This window comes from Aristolochia californica, unplaced genomic scaffold (assembly GCF_029961685.1).
Source record: "Aristolochia californica isolate CCGP_79_NKW_82.1479 unplaced genomic scaffold, dmAriCali1.0.hap1 SCAF_12, whole genome shotgun sequence".
Taxonomy (NCBI): domain Eukaryota; kingdom Viridiplantae; phylum Streptophyta; class Magnoliopsida; order Piperales; family Aristolochiaceae; genus Aristolochia; species Aristolochia californica.
Window position 1 is genome coordinate 27,741,857 of NW_027181793.1, and position 17,171 is coordinate 27,759,027.

At 39.0% G+C, this 17,171-nt stretch overlaps 3 protein-coding genes across 4 annotated transcripts; 1 reads left to right on the forward strand and 2 right to left on the reverse strand.

Annotated features, from left to right (window-relative positions):
* Positions 1 to 293: 293 nt before the first annotated feature.
* Positions 294 to 3,644, reverse strand: LOC137945818 (eukaryotic translation initiation factor 5A-2-like). The gene is made up of 5 exons (XM_068791863.1): positions 3,430 to 3,644; positions 1,285 to 1,407; positions 1,116 to 1,172; positions 961 to 1,035; positions 294 to 801 (listed from the first exon to the last, which is right to left on the reverse strand). The coding sequence occupies exons 1-5, from the start codon at positions 3,550 to 3,552 to the stop codon at positions 697 to 699; spliced, it is 483 nt and encodes a 160-aa protein (XP_068647964.1). The 5' UTR covers positions 3,553 to 3,644; the 3' UTR covers positions 294 to 696.
* Positions 3,645 to 5,683: 2,039 nt separating this feature from the next.
* LOC137946524 (probable LRR receptor-like serine/threonine-protein kinase At2g24230) lies at positions 5,684 to 9,598 on the reverse strand. 2 transcript variants are annotated; one of them, XM_068792858.1, is made up of 2 exons: positions 9,247 to 9,598; positions 5,684 to 9,080 (listed from the first exon to the last, which is right to left on the reverse strand). In XM_068792858.1, exon 2 carries the CDS (start codon positions 9,065 to 9,067, stop codon positions 6,497 to 6,499), a length of 2,571 nt encoding a protein of 856 aa, XP_068648959.1. In that variant the 5' UTR covers positions 9,068 to 9,080; positions 9,247 to 9,598; the 3' UTR covers positions 5,684 to 6,496. The 2 variants fall into 2 exon arrangements, with proteins under 2 accessions (XP_068648959.1, XP_068648958.1); XM_068792857.1 differs by having other exon boundaries at positions 5,684 to 9,088.
* Positions 9,599 to 14,764: 5,166 nt separating this feature from the next.
* LOC137946259 (ABC transporter I family member 17) lies at positions 14,765 to 16,864 on the forward strand. Its single transcript, XM_068792484.1, has 4 exons — positions 14,765 to 14,899; positions 15,013 to 15,327; positions 16,000 to 16,187; positions 16,273 to 16,864. The coding sequence occupies exons 1-4, from the start codon at positions 14,884 to 14,886 to the stop codon at positions 16,525 to 16,527; spliced, it is 774 nt and encodes a 257-aa protein (XP_068648585.1). The 5' UTR covers positions 14,765 to 14,883; the 3' UTR covers positions 16,528 to 16,864.
* Positions 16,865 to 17,171: the final 307 nt, after the last annotated feature.

A 17,171-nucleotide genomic window follows, 5' to 3' on the forward strand; every position in this document is an offset into this window, starting at 1 on the left:
GATTCGGGACCATATTTAATCCATTTAAATATCCTAACCACTTATCAATCTTAGTTTGAATAGATTTACTCACGAAATACGTTCGAAAAACACAAGATTCGTAGAATTAGTAGTTCGATTCTAGACACCTGCAAATCAGGACCGCATTTAATCCTTGAAATCCTGTCGCCACGCCGGACGTGATGTTGCAAACAGCTCAGATGAATGCAATTTGGGGTGGAAGAAATCCAAATAGAAGAACTAAAGGCCGATGTATGCCCGTCCAGCATTTTCTTTTACTTTCAAGACGTGTATAAAGATAGAATTAAGGCCAGTCTTTATACCAAAAATAAATAACGGGGCTGGAAGCCAAACATGTTACTAGAGAAGAAATTCCGCATTTTTTTCTGGGGTGAAGCTGACAGTATCTCAACCAGAGAGACGCAGTCAGAGCTTTGAAAAGAATACACATAGTCTCTATAGTGACCATTGATTAACTTGGTCAACTCCAAGCTTTGGGCCACAAATACGCCCAATTCTTTCACGGTCGACAGCTTTTTCTTCCTCACTTCATAACAGATCCACTCGAAACTACCAATCGTCTTCAAAGGTTCGTATATAGTAGCAGTGGCAACAAGAAACTAAAACCCAGGTAAGGCTAGCAGAAAGAAGAATATGATTTTATAGCTAGACAGGTCGTCTCTGTTGATACCAACTTTAGTTTTTGGGCCCGATGTCCTTCAGAGCACAGATCTGCTCTTCACCCATAGCAGACATGACCGTCACCACAAGATCTTTCCCTTCCTCAAAACCGGCTTTAATCTGCATCAGACAAAAAAAAATCAATTCTATCTCAGCCTAGAGTTTGTATAGCAAGTATTCCAGATAATAGCATTGAAACAGTGACCTTAAAGCCAAGCCAGTGGGCACATAATTATTTTCAGGTCTGCATACTTGAAAATCCACATATGGGGCACTAACCTGGCTCAGCAGATTATCGTCAGTGGGGAGTCTCAGATCATCCTTAGTGTTACCATTTTCAGTCAAAAGACTCACCTGCACAAAATGCAACTCAGCTTCACTCACCCCAAAGAAAATCATGTTCAGTTTTTCAAGTTAAAAAAGTATAAACTTACGAAACCATCTTCGGAGATATCAATAAGCTGATAGTCAGTACGATTAACATGTGGAACCTGACACCAAATAATGCAGGTTGCAATTATTCAAAAGCCCATCATAAATTTACAAAACTTGAGAAACAGTACGTACTATAACAGTCAATATGACCATCTGTAAACAGCTTACATCGCAATTGTGAGATGAAGGCACAATATCTTCAAGCTTCTTGTTATTAAAAATATCAATCGCCACAAAGTGGCATTTGGCATGGCCATGTTTCCCAGTTTTTGAGGTGGACACTTCAACCACCTATTTCCACACAGTTATACAATGTTAATAAAAAATCAAAGCAAGTGAAACTTTACAATCAATGAAGAACATGCCAGAATGAACACCTTGCAAATAAAAAGTAAATATGCAATAGTCACAGTTTGAAAGTGCCTTGTGGCAAAAATACACGCAGCGAGTACTGGAAGTAAGCACTTAAAACAAGTTTTTTTTTTTTTTTACTATTATTCTTTTTTAACCTAACAAAACTGATCATGCAATCAGGGTGTATCAACTACCAACAAATGCTACTTGCTTCCCTAAAAAAGGACTGATGATAAAAAGAGAAAACGTGTAGGCTACTTAGAAGAACAGTTCCATTCAGGAGAAGTAGAAAGACAATAATAACCTCAAGAATTAATACAAATAAACAGTAAAATTCATCGCACGTAAGGGACATGACTTGTTATATAAATGCTCACATTGTAAACACACTCTCATTCAACAAGACACTCTTAAACTATGGGTTAACTTTCACAATCAGCTCATACAAGAAAATAAATAAATAAAAAATGAAGCTTAGATATGATGCCAATATGGATAACTCACACAATTAAAACAATTCATGCATAATTTTATGCAATATATGGTGTTTCTTATCCCCAATATCAGCACACTAAAACAGTATCGACACACCAAACAATGAGAATGAGGACTACTAGTAGAGACAGTGGATAAAAACTAGGAGTTCACACTGCATTAGGCCAGTATTCATTCAGCACCAGAGTGAATTCCACGGCAGACTTTTGCTTCAAGAAAATAACATGATGAAAATTCAGTATTTTTAATATATGGTATGTGGAACTATCCTAGGTTCTCTTAAATTCTTCAGTGAGAATGGGAGATTTCAAGCAAAGCCCATGACTACAGAAGGATCAATATCTTGCCAATGACTACATATATTTGACAGTGGACATCCAAATATCTGGAACTCTGGAACTTCAAAATTATCTGACTTTGCAAAAAATGTCCATAGGAAACTAGGGGAATTCATCAAATTTCACTAATATAAAGCCATTCTTAATTATTAAATGCCTTTGATTAGTGATTTCTAAGTTATTTAAAACACCATGTTACTGTCCTTAATGCAATAATTTTCGGTTAATATGCTCATTTAATAACAAGCTAACAGTCAAAGGAAGGACCACTGAAAGAGCAGGGTCAGATTGGCATGCTTAGGTCCATCTGGTAGACATATGCAGGAAGTCTTCTTCCAATGGAAAAGGAGAAAAATAGTTACTGAATGAAGTAAAGAGTGAAGTTCGAATTTTCTTTGTCATGTGCAGAGGAAGGAGCAAAGATCTAAACAAGTCTACAGTAATAAATTTCTGTACTCGGGAATTAAATTTGAGACAATTACAATGAAGTGTGAGAAGGGTGAGGAAAAGGACATGCACATGAAAGTTGCATGACACCTTGCTCCCTCTATATATAGTTAGAGCCCTTCTGGAAACACAAGTATCATCCTTTGAGATACCAAAAAACCAGACAAACAAATACCAGATACCTACATAACAAACTTTGATCAGGAAGTATTTGAAATAGGACAGATATCAGCTAAGTCGAACCATCAAAACAGTATATGAAAATATCTAGCTTAGACGTCGTAATATTTCCAGAAACTATAACACCTGCTATCTTTAGTCACGGATAAAAATTTGAGAACCGCGGGACACCTCTCTCTAGGCACGTGAGCTGAAAAGTAAGCTCTCTGTCTCTATTCAGAAGCAATACATTTCTGCCCACCATCATCTTCGAAATTGCTATATCGTCCAGAAAACATAAGATAGTTTACATTACACCAAAGTAGACCACATTTTCTTTATTACTTAGGAGCAATTTCTAGATGCATACAGCGAGATTGATATGAATCATATGACGGCAACCTTTTCCAACAGATCCATACTCAATAATGTAAAAAATCAAAAGAAGGCAATGCAAATCATCCACAGGTTAAGATGTATGAAGGAGCTCTAGGATCCAGGCATAAATAATAAAAACCACCTTGCAGGGCCTCGCTTTGATGACGATATAACCGTTCTTCCTTATGGCTCCGGCCTGCTGCGGATAAGTCTTCGAGGCTCCGGCATCGGCCTTAGACTCAAAGTGATGCTCCTCATCCGACATTTTCGCCCTCAAACGAAAATCACGACAGTTTCACCTTTCTTACCAGAAGGCCTACGACTCTTTTAACTCCACATTCTCTACCGAGACACTATTATATATCCCCGGTGGGTTTCTTTGACGAGCATCTCCCACTAGGGTTTTTCGTTCTTCAACTAACCCTGGTTAATGCCCGTGATCGGGACCGTCAGATGAGCGATGCGTAGAGTTTACCCGACCGTGAGGATCTTCTGCTTAAAAGTCGCTGAGAGATCGAAACGTGGGCTTCGGATGCTTCGACATGTTTGACTTAAAGTGGGGCTCACAACATTTCTGAAATGATTTGCGCGTGCGGTTTTCCTGAAAAGTTTCAGTACAATGCACCTGAACAAATATCTTGTGAGAGAGGAATGGAGTGGAGTGGAGTGTGCGGGAGAGGCGAAACTAAAACCAGAGAATGACGGGCTCTAAGCGGGCTCCACCGTGAATATTTTCTTATTTCTCTAGAAATTCGAAGCGTTCTTTGGGCTGGTGGTTTATTTCCCCTAAAACAGAACAATGCAACAAGCCCATTAACCTCCCAAGTTATAATTATATTTATTAATAAAAAAAATTTTATTTTTTTATTGTATTTATTATTATTATATTACTAATTTAATAATGATAATTAAGATTTTGTTAAAATAAGAATTTGATTAAGTACCTAGACATTATAAAAGTTAATATTTTTGTTTTAGTATTTTATATATTATAATTAATTAAATTAATAATTTAATTGTAACTCGTAATTATTGTATTAGTTTAGACTTAAACTATAGTCTATCTTAATTTATTAATAAAATACCCTACTTAATATTTATTATGTTAATATATTTTAATATTATATTAATTTACTTATTATAAAAGTAACCATATTTATAAAAAATATTATTTATAGATATATTATAAAAATAACAATTCTATTGTTTCCACTACATTTTCCATTTTGGGTATTAACACAAGAAAATACATCGACCACACTAACAGACAATGTAATTCACTTTCAATTTCACTTTTCTGGGGGTCGTCCTAAAGCGAGAAGTAGTTTAGAAAGAAATTTGATCAAAAGAATTTTTTTGCTGAAACTCAATAATTATGTAAATATGAATGTGATGGATGTTTAGGATTCAAATTAGATTCCCACCATGATATTAGTTAATAAAAATGAAACATGCCCCCAAGTCCAAAGACAAAGGAACGTGGGAACCATGAAAAGCCGCACCTTACCCAACTCTGACTAGAACAAAATCCAGCCTCGGTAGGCTTTGCCTGTTTAAAATTTTGCGATGTCCTAATCGAAGTTGAAAGATGCTGGAGCATCTGCTGCATTTAATTTATGATCAATTTTCTATTAAAACAAAGCAGAATCGGCCGAGGTTTACGTCCGTTCAGAGCACTCCGCGCATGTCAGAACATACAAGTCCCCAAGTCACCTAAGCGGAGGAGATTTCAGTTCAGGTAAGTTGTGCTAAATAAATTAACGTGACTCAGGGAAACAATGGGGGGAAGTTCAGAATGCAAGGCTGTCTTCTTCAGTCAATCAAAGATAATGAAAGCCTGAAACTGCCCCACTTTGTCAATTAAAGTCAAGGTTGTTGAGCGGTTTTTTCAATAGAAAAGCTGAACGGAATCATCTTTTTGCCGAGATCTTGGAATATTAGGAGTGGAATTGACCCATATTTGATTTAGAGAGGTTTCCTCTCCACTATGCTTTTTTGGGTCTTTCTCGTAATGAGATGTGTGAACATAAGACTGTCAGTCTCTGTACAAACGAAAAAAGAAATCTTCTTCCCTGCAATCATACGAATGAAGCATTTTAATTTGTTTTTTCTTGCTAAAATTCAGTGGAAGAACCCCACTTGGTTGGATACGACAAAAGTTCAACGTTAACAGGAGAAGCATAAGGGTTTCAGAGTGGGGGTTGGCCGCTGTCATGTTTCCCATCAACTGTTTGCTAAATTGACTAAACCAATTCAAAAATGCGAGTAGTTATCCACTCTGCATGATGCAAGGTCCAACCAAACACACCTTGGCCTAGTTTTCTTCTGCATCCGGTGTATAGTTTGAACACGAAAGGGAAATCAAAGAAAGAAGAAATGAAAAACAATCAACCCACGCTGCTCAATTAAGAAAACTCTTGCCTTTCATAAACTGCCGCATTGTAGTCACCATATCCACTAGGAAAGAAACAGGAAGCAACCCAAAGCAACACCGGAAGGAGAGTAGCTCCACATGTCAAGCCATATTAGTTGTCTCCAGCGACAGGTAGGTGAGACCAATACACTTGAGCAAGACTAATGAAGGCTATAGTGAAATTTCTTCTTCTGTTGAAAGACAGTCAATCAAAACAATATGGAATAACCCTGAGGCTCCTATCCCAATTTGGCGTTAAAATTAAGGAACAATGAAAAAACAAACACAGATGGGCGAAAGTTGAACAATTCATGAGAGCTAGAAATTTTGCTTACATGACAAAAATGGGATGAATATCCCATAGACTTATTCGCACCTGGAGTGAGGGATGTGGGGAATGGCTAAACTAAAACAGAGAATGCTCAAGGATGATTCCAATGACTTTGGAACATTTTAATGGTTCTTAGGAGCATGAGTTGTGATTACATCTCCATTCACCATGTTCTCCAGTCAGGAAGAAAATAAATAAAAAAAAGAGAAGGCAAAATTTCAATCAAGAACTTGCGCCAGACAAAAACGAGCTTTTAAAATTCTAACAGCAGCAGACCTGAGTATAAAAGCATGTCATCAGAATTTCTTCCACTGATATGCGGATTCCCAGTAAAATGAAGACATCAACCTGATATAGATGCTCACTTCCACTGTACACTTTTCAACTTCAGTGATGAGGGCGCTCACTGGTGCAAAATGAATTGAAAGACCAAAGAGACCTCAGTCTCATGTTTATTAGCTATCTTCAGTGACTAGGTCCTGGCTCCATATCTTTCAACAACCCCACTATTTGCTGCATGTCAGGCCTTTTGGAAGGTAAATCAGCTGTACACAAGTAGCCAATTCTTAACGCTTCCACCATTTGTGTTTCTGACCCAATGTCACGAATCTTGGGGTCAATAGCTCTTGAAGCTTGGTTCTTTCTTACTAGTCCTCTAACCCAACTTACCAAATTTGATTCACTTTCACCCGGGTATTCGTCTTCTAATGGTTTCTTCCCAGTAAGTAGTTCAAACAAGACAACCCCAAAGCCATACACATCAGATTTTGATGTTGCTACTGCTGCTTCGTTTGCTTGAGATAACTCGGGAGGAGTATAACCTGGTGACCCTCTAGTGAGCTCATCAGCTAGACTACTTCCAAATATCTTTGCCAAACCAAAATCAGATAACCTAGGCTCCATTGCAGGACCCAGATAAACACTACTAGCCTTAACATCACGATGGATTATCTGAGGAAAGCATCCATGGTGCAGAAAAGCCAAAGAACGAGCTGTTCCCAGTGCTACTTTGTGTCTGAATGCCCATGTTGTTAGGCTTTCGGCTGACAAGATATTCTGAACTTTACTTTCACCTTCTTCCCATGTATCAGTGCTCCAATCTTCAGTTCGTGGAACCCCCAGTGGTAAGTCATGAAGCAAGTTTTGCAAGTTCCCATTCTCCATATACTCGTAGATGGCAATTCGTTGATCCCCTGCTAAACAATAACCAATAAGAGGAACAAGGTTTGGGTGCTTGATTCGACCCAGATATTCAAGTTCTTTAGCAGCTCCTTGATCACTCATGGTGGAACCATGAACCAAAACTTTAACAGCTATATGAGTTCCACCAGGTAGAAAGCCTCTATAAACAGGTCCAAACCTCCCTTCAGCCAAAAGGGTCCCTCGATCAAAATTCGACGTCACTGATAGGAGATCCGCAAATGTGAAATTCAGTAGCGGCTTATCAAATATTACCACATGGACTGAGGTTGCAGTTCTGACATCTGCAACCCAAGTCGTAGAATCAGTTTGAAATGAGAAAGGGCCCGAAACATTTGGGTCTTCTTTAAAGGAGAGCCGCTTAACTGTCCATGGTCTACTTTTTCTTCGACAAGCAAATACTAAACCAATCAAACCCAGTGTAACACAGAAAAGAGAAAGCGTTATAGCCAATGCAAGCTCGAGTCTTTTACTTCTGTGTTTCTTTTTCTTGAAGAGATCAACATCTGCGGCAATTGGGCAATTATCTTGTGACCCAAAAAATGTGGACTTGAGGATTTCCGGTGAGAAATTTGAAGCACAAAGGCTGAGATTATTGTAAGAAAAGTTGAATTTCTCCATTCCAGATAATCTTTGAAGCAGAAGAGAAGGGATTTCACCAGTGAGATTGTTTTGTGAGAGATCAATAATTTGAAGATTACTGATACCTGCTCCATCGGAAATATGACCAGACAGGTGATTTTGTGACAGGTCTAGTGTTTTTAAGTTTCCAAGTTGTAAAAATAGGTCACTAGGAATTGGTCCAATGAGACTGGTCGTTGAAAGGTTGAGGTATTCGAGATGCAAAAGCTTCTCCAACTGTGGGAATTTCTGGCGGGAGAATCGGTTGTGAGCAAGATTTAGATGTTTAAGAGATTGAGCTTGCATCAGGTCATCAAATAACTTCCCACTGAGTTGATTTTGCGATAAATCAAGGAAAACCAAACTAGACCAGTCTAAGCTTGAACTGAAATGTACCTGAGAGACGTGCCCTTGAAATTGGTTCTGACTCAAATCTATAATTTCCAGTGGCTTTTGAAACAGGCTATTCACAGCACCCTCGAACAGATTGCCTGAGAGATTTAAATAAGTTAAAGACTTGAGACCGGGTAAATCAGATACACCTCCGTGAAACTCGTTCCTCGCCAGATTTAAAAATCTCAACTCTGGAAAAGCAGCTCCAAGATTCTTTGGAACATTTCCATTAAGCTGATTTGATGAAACATCAAGAGAGACAAGAGAATTGCAATTCAGAATTCCATCCGGCAGATTTCCGTTAAAATCGTTTCTACTGAGATTGACGAATTGCAAGGCCGACAGGGTGCTGATGGATTCGGGTATTCTGCCAGAGAAAAGATTGCTGGACAGGTCTAAGTGTTCCAACTTCCCAAAATTGCCTATATTGCTGAGAAGGGACCCATTAATCAGATTGCGGGAGAGATTTAGGCTCATAAGACTGGGACCAAGACTCCAAAAATCTGATGACAGACCAGTTATTCTGTTGTGGCTAAGGTCCAAAGACTGGAGCTTGGTTAGCTTCCCAATGGTGTTATCAGGTATCGAACCAGAGAGTCCCAAACCAGAGAGGACCAGAGCGTTAACATTTTGCCGACTCCTATCACAAAAAACTCCCTTCCACGAACAGATTGGAGATGTGAAGTTGTAGTCTGAAGAACTGAAGCCCATTTGCAGTAAAAAGTCTGAGACAAAGAACTCGTCTGTATTGGGCTCTTGAGAAACAAAAGTTCTGAAGCACAGAGAGAGGATGAGAAAATAACCAAACAAACCGATGCCCATTTGAGAAGAAATCCTGAAAAGCTACGAAAAAAATGAAATCTGTTAGGGAAATTTGCAAACCCATACACTACTGTACTTGTAAAATCTTTCGTTGTCTGCAGTCTCATGAGGTCGACGGCCACCACCGAACAAAATAGTGCGGGGTCGTCAACATAGGAGTCTTTTTGGCCGGTACGCACCTGAAAAAGCAGTCTTTCTGCAACTCCTGCGAGTCCAACACACAGATTACTGTTTCTGAATCTTTCGCTGAAGCCTTCTGTGCTCTCCTGGCGTCGATGAATCAAATTTCCATGCAACTGGTATTAAACTTAAAACCACGATTCATGGATAAGTGGTTTTAGCTAAGCCCGGAAAAGCAGTTCCTCGGTTTTGAAACAGAAGATGTACCTCAGGACTGCCTTCCCAGGTACAAATATGAACAAGGACAGCCCGAATGGAGTCCTTTTGTCTCTTTGAAGCAGAGAAGCACCATTTATTCTTCAGCATAAACAAGCTACTTCCTTCGCCACGAGAGGGGGGGTTGGAACAAGGTTCAGACGGCAAAATCTCTCGTTTGGTGAATCGATCAGACGATTTGGTGGAATTTAATGGTTGTTTTTTACCATTTTACTACAGATGGGACATGTCTGAATCCATCCATGGATGGATGCCGAAAACACCCACCACTTCTGAGTAAGTCACCAAAAAAAGTCAAATCTGAGGACCTGTAGAAAGCTATATTTGCCAAAACATCTAATTATTAAATAAATTGCCAAAAAAAAACAGAGAGATCCAGACTTGTTTCCTTCCATTTCTCGGCCAAAAGGCCAAATAAAGCAGTTCTTAAATTTCCAAGCCGTTGCGGAGTCTTCAAAAAGAAACCCAGACACTGCAAAACGATTAAACGACTGCTGACAGACGAAAATCAGCGCATATTGTGTAATGAAATTAAAATTTCATTAGTCTTTTATAAGAACTTGACCCGATCAGGGGATGCTTGCCCCTCTGGCTCGAATCGAACCGAAATTGGACGTGCAATTCGACCAATATTTTAAAAAATTCTCACAACTTAATTATGAGTATCTTAAAAGTAGACAAAAAAAAAAAAAAAACTGTTCACTGTTAGGTGTCGAGAACAGAAGTGTATTGCATTGAATGAAAGATGGTGGTGGAAGCAATGAGAGAGGGTGGGAAACAGAGTGAAACTTTTAATGATTTTCATTGATTGAGGAGAGGTGGAGTGAAGAGGACTCAAACCCACTTTAATTTATCTTTAATTTATCACAAGTGTGTGGAAACATGATTTGTTTTCATGATCACACCGCTTCAGGAAGGATAATGCCGCAAGCAATCTTTAAATCCTCAAAACAAATTGAAAGAAAAGTAATTTTGTGTTTAAGCATCCTTGATCAGGAAAGTGTTCTATTTTCGTAGAATCGATCATGAAACGTTTTCTTTTTCAGTTATAGTAAATCTGGCCTCACCTGCAAGAACATCTTTGGCCTCTTTACAAACTAAAGCTCTGGTATTATATTGCCTTACAGTTGCAGGTGAAGTAGCCATGAGAATCCACTGAGGAAAGAGAGAGTCTTGCCGTACAATATCTGAGTTAAAAAAAAAACTGGGTTGAGAAATAAATAAGTTAATTGCAAGCTGAGATTGTTTGAATTGGATGAGAGCCAGCCATGAAGATTACGTGGTTGGTTCACATGATCTGAATCTCCTGAATGACATTCGCCTTCTGTGTTTGCACATACGATCCTTTGTCCTTGGCAGTAGACTTTCACTGTTATTCTTCACTGTTGGCCGCATTGAAGGGATTCTACTGGAAAGCTGTTCACCTTAAATCCAGCTAGTCCACATGGAGGATTCTTTTTTTTAAAAAAAAAAAAAAACCTTACCGCGCTCTCTGTATCCTTTCCTCTCGTCTTCCCTTCTCGCTGAAATAATTCTTGTTCTACAGTTTAATGGATGCTCTGTTTAAAATTTAAACAATTTTTTTTTTAAGAAGTTCATGTGCTTATGGTTCTTCAGTTGTTATTTACTTATTTTTTGGCTGTTATTTCGTGTTTCTCGTTCAGTTACCCTCCTCGAGCAGGGAAAGAAACCAACTCATTCAGCACCGATGCACCAGCCGCCATTGTTGAATGCTTCCAGCGGGGATACAGAATGAGGATTGCGATTTAAGGTTTGAACTGTCGGCAATTTCTTAAAGATGTGATCCACATTTATGAGTTTAGTTTTCCAATTCTGTTAGATTTACCAGATATTCTTTCTCATTTGCTCTCTTTTCGTCTCGCGATCCTTTTTTCGGCCATCGGAGTGGCATTGGTTTCTGGAATTCATAAAGATTAACATTAAATAGCGCTTAGCGCGAAGGAGCGCGTCCCTCCCGAGGGGAAACCGTTGTACTTTAGACGAACCACTTTCCAAATCTTTGCTCTTGCTTGTTTAGTATCCGACAATCTACTCCTCATGCGCGCGTTCAAGTAAAAGCCTTTACGGATCTTTCTTTTCGGAAGTGACAGCCATTAACTACTTTTATTAAATACGTAAGTTATTACAGCCAAATATGACCAGAAAGATAATTCCAACTCTCCTCAATCGCATTTACAGAAGCTCCCACTTTTTCTTTTTCTTTTTTGGCTGGAAATTTTTCCCAGTTTGCTCCAGAAGATAAAATTTTGTTTATAATTTTAACAACCCATTTAACAATCTTCAGTTCAGAATCTATGAAATCTTCGTGAGTTTATTTAACTAAAATTATTACGTTAAGACCAGAGAAGCCACTTAGGGGGGTTAGTCCACAATGAAGTGGGAATGAAGTGAAAAATTGAATTGAAGTGAGATGAATTGCTTCCACTTCAATTCATGTTTGGGTGTTAGTACATACGAGTTCAAGTGGCTGAAAAACATATTCCAGTGTTAGTGCCCCTAAATGAAAAATATGATATAAAAAAGAGAATAAATAACATTTTATAATATACTTAAATAGAATATATACCTAAACATATAATTAACAAAAATAAACGTGATTACTACACTTATAAGTGATTTAACGTGTAGTATTAGAATATATTAATATCCTAATTAATGAAAAATTATATTATATTACTTAATGATTATAATTTATTATAAATTATAACAATAATTATGGTTTAATTAATTATAACAATTGGATAATTAAACTAATTAATGATTACAGTTCATTATAAATTAATATACTAATTACGTGTAACTAGAATAAATTATTTTTAAAAAAAAAAATTAATAACATAAGTGAATATAATAAATAAATAAATTATTCTGTAATAACATAAGATATAGTTTAACATTAAAACTCATTATTTTAATAAAAATAAATAAATGCATAATAAATAAATAAATATATTAATTTATCAATAACATAATATATATTTTAAATATTATTATTTAATAATATATTAACAAAAAATAAAAATTAATAGTTTAATTAATTGGATAATTAAACCGACGATGTTTAATTTTTCCTAACTTAGGAAAAATTAAATATCGTCTTCGTCTTCCTCTGCGGCGATCTTGGCAACGGTGACGGCAGTGGGCAACAGCGACGGAGGCGACACTCCGACGGTAGGCCGAGAGGGAGAAAATAGGGAGGCCGAGAGAGAAGAGAAGCCAGGAGGCTGAGGGGCTCTGCGACGGAGGTCGAGAGAGGGAGGAAGGAAGGCCGACGGGGGGGGGGGGGGTGGTGGGCGCGGAAAGAGAGGGAGGCCGAGGGGCTTTGCGACAGAGCCTCCCGTGCTCTGCGACGGAGGTGGGGGCAGAGGGAGGACGGCCGACGGGGGTGGGGGTAGAGGGAAGAAAAAAATCGCGGAGGAGGGGGGGGGGAGAGAGGGAGGCCAAGGGGGCTCTGCGTCTGGAGAGGCTGACGAGAAGGGGGAGGGGAAGAAGCAACGCGCGTAGCGCGTGGATAGTAGATGATTTACAAAATAGGTAAGAAACAGTTTTTCCCCGTTTTTGCCTGAGCGAATGAAATGGTGTTATCTCACTTCAATTAAAGTCATTCTAGACTAATGCCATAAATGGGATGAACTAAGTAATACGGGGGTAATTCATTCCACTTCATTGTGGACTAACCCCCCCTTATGAGCAGAATCCTCCCTTTCATTGCATCCGCAGTGGGCTGTCCGGCTGTTGTGGCCTCCAGAAACTGAAATTTCCAGTCTCCGAGCAGTATTATTGCATATTTAATCCAAGTAGCATTACCGATGCTGGGCGTTTGTGGATTCTTTAAGCGCAGGGCTCGAATGCTGAGGTATGGAAAACGGTTCTCTGGTTCAACCTTGGTTGAGGTTTATGAGACCACTTTCAGTTTCAAAATCTCAATCGTTCTCGTGTTCTGTACCCGTGAGCTCATGGGTCCGTCTTGTACTCTGACGAAGAGTTCGGAGCCATTTACAGATCACTACTGAAAACAACCGAGAAGCAAATAATTTCTTTTTGGTTTTTTCCAGGGAAATGATTCTGCAGCTCTGTGCAACGACCACTCCCATTTGACAAGCGTCCAGAGAGATGAGGTAATGGCCATTTGAATCAGGGAAGTGGGTAGAAAAGGCCAACGGAGGTCAGAAACAACTCGCAGACACGGAGGAATAGAACTAGTTCGTTTGACTGGAGTTAACTGAGTCGGTAAAATATTCTAAGTGGTTCTCAACGTTTCACTCAGATATGACAGTCCGTTGAGCTATAAAAAACCGAAATCGTTTGGAACAGAGAAGAGTCACAACACCGGTATGGGTGGACGGAATCGGAAAGAATACCTTTTTATGGAAGAGCAAAGACGCTGGTAGCTATTAGGATCCGATAAATGAAGAGATTGTATTTTATCTGTTATCTAATGCCCATTATGTATTTGGTCCAACAAGTGAGGGTAGGGCCCAAGGCCCAAAGGAGTTGGGCCCTGAGACCTCCTTCATTGTCCCTAAATGGTAACTTGCGCCCGTGAGCTGGAGAAAGATTTTTCTCTAGCATACATGCTCTTAAAGAGGTATCACTATCAGGTAAACTATTTAAGAATATTCTTAAAAGATACTGAAAAGCAAAGGATACGTGTCTCACGTGAAGCACTGACATTTGGAAAATAAATCGGTAAAGATTGGAGTGTCGTGTCATCTTCTGGTCAATCCACGCCATCGCCCTATAAATTATACTTTTTACAAATTCTATATCTTAAAAAACTAATTATTTTAGTGTTATTTATTCTCCAAGTGGCCGTCTTCATTGATGACTCAACTCTTCGGCCGTACACTCAACGTAAATCCTCACCCAGGTCAACTTTTTTCTTGGTTTTCCATCTTCGGCCTGTATTTTGAATATCACAGAGATTCACAATGCCAAATACTTTCTAAATATATTCTTGAAAATATTTTCCATCGAAATCATTTACTCAGGAAAAAAATGCCGAGAATGTGGGTCCTACCGCGAATGTGATCCGGATGCTTGTCTGCTATGTCGTCTTATTCGAAGATTCCTGGAATTAATAAAAATACTAAACTACCCATAATTTGTTCAAAAAATTGCTCCAACCGCTGCACATACTCCTTTGAGAACGATATTAAGAGCTTAAATAGGTCAATTTCTTGAAAAAAGAGGTATCATTTGGTAAAATCGCATCTCTTTGGAAGCTCTGATGCTGACGGAACCACAACGGGTCGCAACCGGGCGTCAGTTCTTCTGGTGAAGAACTCTTCGAGCGATACCAGCTTATAATTATTCTCCATTCTCTTCCTTCTTCTTCCTCTTTCCTCTAATTTGTTTTCTCTTCCGCATTCTGAATCTCGTAAAACCGCGATTCTATAATGGGATCCAGCGCAGGTACGTCGATCGTGTTTTCTTATTTCGCAGGTTTTCTTTTTCCCTTGCGCCGACCAGTAGTACTTGCACTTTGTTAAGTCGGTTTACACTTTGCGGTGACCCTGTGTGTCCAGATCATTTACTGGTGGACGTCAATGAGATTGAGTCGATTTCAGGGCCGAAATTTCGGGTGCGAGATCTGTCGAAGCAGGCAGATTCGGGGACGCTGATACTGTCGGCGGTGAGAGTGGATATACCGAAAGGGCGGGTGGTGGGGGTGATCGGACCCAGCGGCAGCGGAAAATCGACGTTCCTGAGAGCGTTGAACCGGCTGTGGGAGCCTGCTCCCGGTTCGGTTTACATGGACGGTGTGGATATCTGTGAGATGGACGTGGTGAGCTTACGCCGAAAAGTGGGCATGCTCTTTCAGCTCCCGGCGCTTTTCGAAGGTACGGCTTTCGGTCCTGCGGTTGTCCCTTTGTCATTTCTTAAGCTTAATTACTCAAGTTCACTAACACGTTTTGTGAAATCTTTACTATTCAGAAAATTTCTTACAATCATGCATGTTTATTTAATTCTTAAATAATTTATAAAATAATTTTAATAGAAGAAAAAATCTTTTTTCGCAAGCATAAAAGGGTTAATTTTGAAGGATTTAAAAAAATATCATCTTACATAAAAAATTATATAATTTTTTTGTAAAAAATTTTTTGTAAAACTTTTCAGAAAATAGGAAGCCATTAACAGTCCTGAAAATATATTTATATTAGAAATGACTTTTCAACAATTTTTCGAAAAATTCAAACTGGCTCAGAATATTTTAAGAGTTGCCGATCATGGAAGATTGCCTGACTGCAGCCAACAAAGTTAAGTGTCCGTATACAGCCTCCAAGCTGCCGATCAACGATGATATTTTTTTACACGAATCATTCCCTGCCGGGACCTTTCTATGCCTACAATTAGGAAAAGCTATAGAAAAAAACGAAATCGACCACGATGTTGACTTTGTTTTTAAGTGGATTCTTATAATCTGAAGGGGTGATCGACGCCGTCGTTTCTGATACGCAGTTGCAATTATATGATTATTATTTTGTTGAATCATGTTCTGGATGCGTTTCTAGGCACGGTTGCAGATAACGTGAGGTACGGTCCGCTGCTGAGGGGAACAAAGCTTACAGACGCAGAGGTTGCGAAGCTGCTCGCCATGGCCGACCTTGACGCTTCTTTGGCTGCCAAGAAAGGCAACGAACTCTCTGTAGGTCAGGCGCAGAGAGTAGCCCTCGCCAGAACGCTGGCCAACGAACCCGAGGTAAGAAAAGAGAACAAGAGAAAATGGTTGATTAGTATATGTTTGAAAGAGTGAACGAGCGAGACTTTATTGGTTTCATTTGTAGGTGTTGCTGCTGGATGAACCAACGAGCGCCTTGGATCCGATCTCCACGCAAAACATAGAGGATGCAATCATTAAGCTGAAGAACACGCACGGGCTGACGACTATTATGGTGTCTCATAGTGTTAAGCAGATTCAGAGGATTGCCGACATTGTGTGCCTTCTCGTCGATGGTAAGATCGTCGAGATTCGGAAACCGAATGAGCTCTCAGAAGCTAAGCATCCCATGGCGTTAAGGTTTCTTGAGCTTAGTTCTTAACTGTATTCTTACTTGTAAGTTGCCGGGTGGTGGTTTCCTGATTCCCTTTTGAGTGGATTACTACAAAACGAAACCATACTTGTCCATCGCCCTAATGTCTGAACAGTCAAACGACCAAACAGGAGCACCGGACCCGTAACCTAACTCTGTTGAACCAGACTTCGTTTGACCTAACTCCCTCATCGGTTTGAGTTTAGATCTGCTGGACGTGTTTGGGCCGGTGCCTAAGATGATTGATGTGACTGATCTACCTTGAGAGATGGGTTTTATTTATATATACTCTTCAAATGATTAGAGGAGACCAGCCTAGTTAATATACACAATCTCTATGGTTCAGTTATGGGATTTTTTGTGGTGTTATTCAAAAGAGTAAGAACCGAATCAAATCAATTGATATACTTGAAACTAAGACTAAACTAGATCATACATTTGGTTCTTATAGTTTTTACTATACCTAAAGATACTCACCTACCAATATGTTTTATAAAGTTTGCATCTTCTTTTCTTTCTTTATACATTTCTATCTTCTTTTTATGTATTGTATTTTTTTAGGATTTTTACCTTTTATATATTATTTTTAAATAAATTATATTTCTTATATTCACTTTACCATTTAACCTTTTCTTATGCTCTTTTTTAATGAC

Excerpts from the sequence above, each read along its gene's own strand:
- LOC137945818 (XM_068791863.1), bottom strand. The coding sequence starts at position 3,552 with ATGTCGGATGAGGAGCATCACTTTGAGTCTAAGGCCGATGCCGGAGCC. Across the intron at positions 1,408-3,429 it reads TCAAAGCGAGGCCCTGCAAG|GTGGTTGAAGTGTCCACCTC; the intron begins GTGGTTTTTATT and ends GTGTGGAAATAG. Across the intron at positions 1,173-1,284 it reads CTTCATCTCACAATTGCGAT|GTTCCACATGTTAATCGTAC; the intron begins GTAAGCTGTTTA and ends ATTTGGTGTCAG.
- LOC137946524 (XM_068792858.1), bottom strand. The coding sequence starts at position 9,067 with ATGGGCATCGGTTTGTTTGGTTATTTTCTCATCCTCTCTCTGTGCTTC.
- LOC137946259 (XM_068792484.1), top strand. Across the intron at positions 15,328-15,999 it reads GCTCCCGGCGCTTTTCGAAG|GCACGGTTGCAGATAACGTG; the intron begins GTACGGCTTTCG and ends ATGCGTTTCTAG. Across the intron at positions 16,188-16,272 it reads CGCTGGCCAACGAACCCGAG|GTGTTGCTGCTGGATGAACC; the intron begins GTAAGAAAAGAG and ends TTTCATTTGTAG.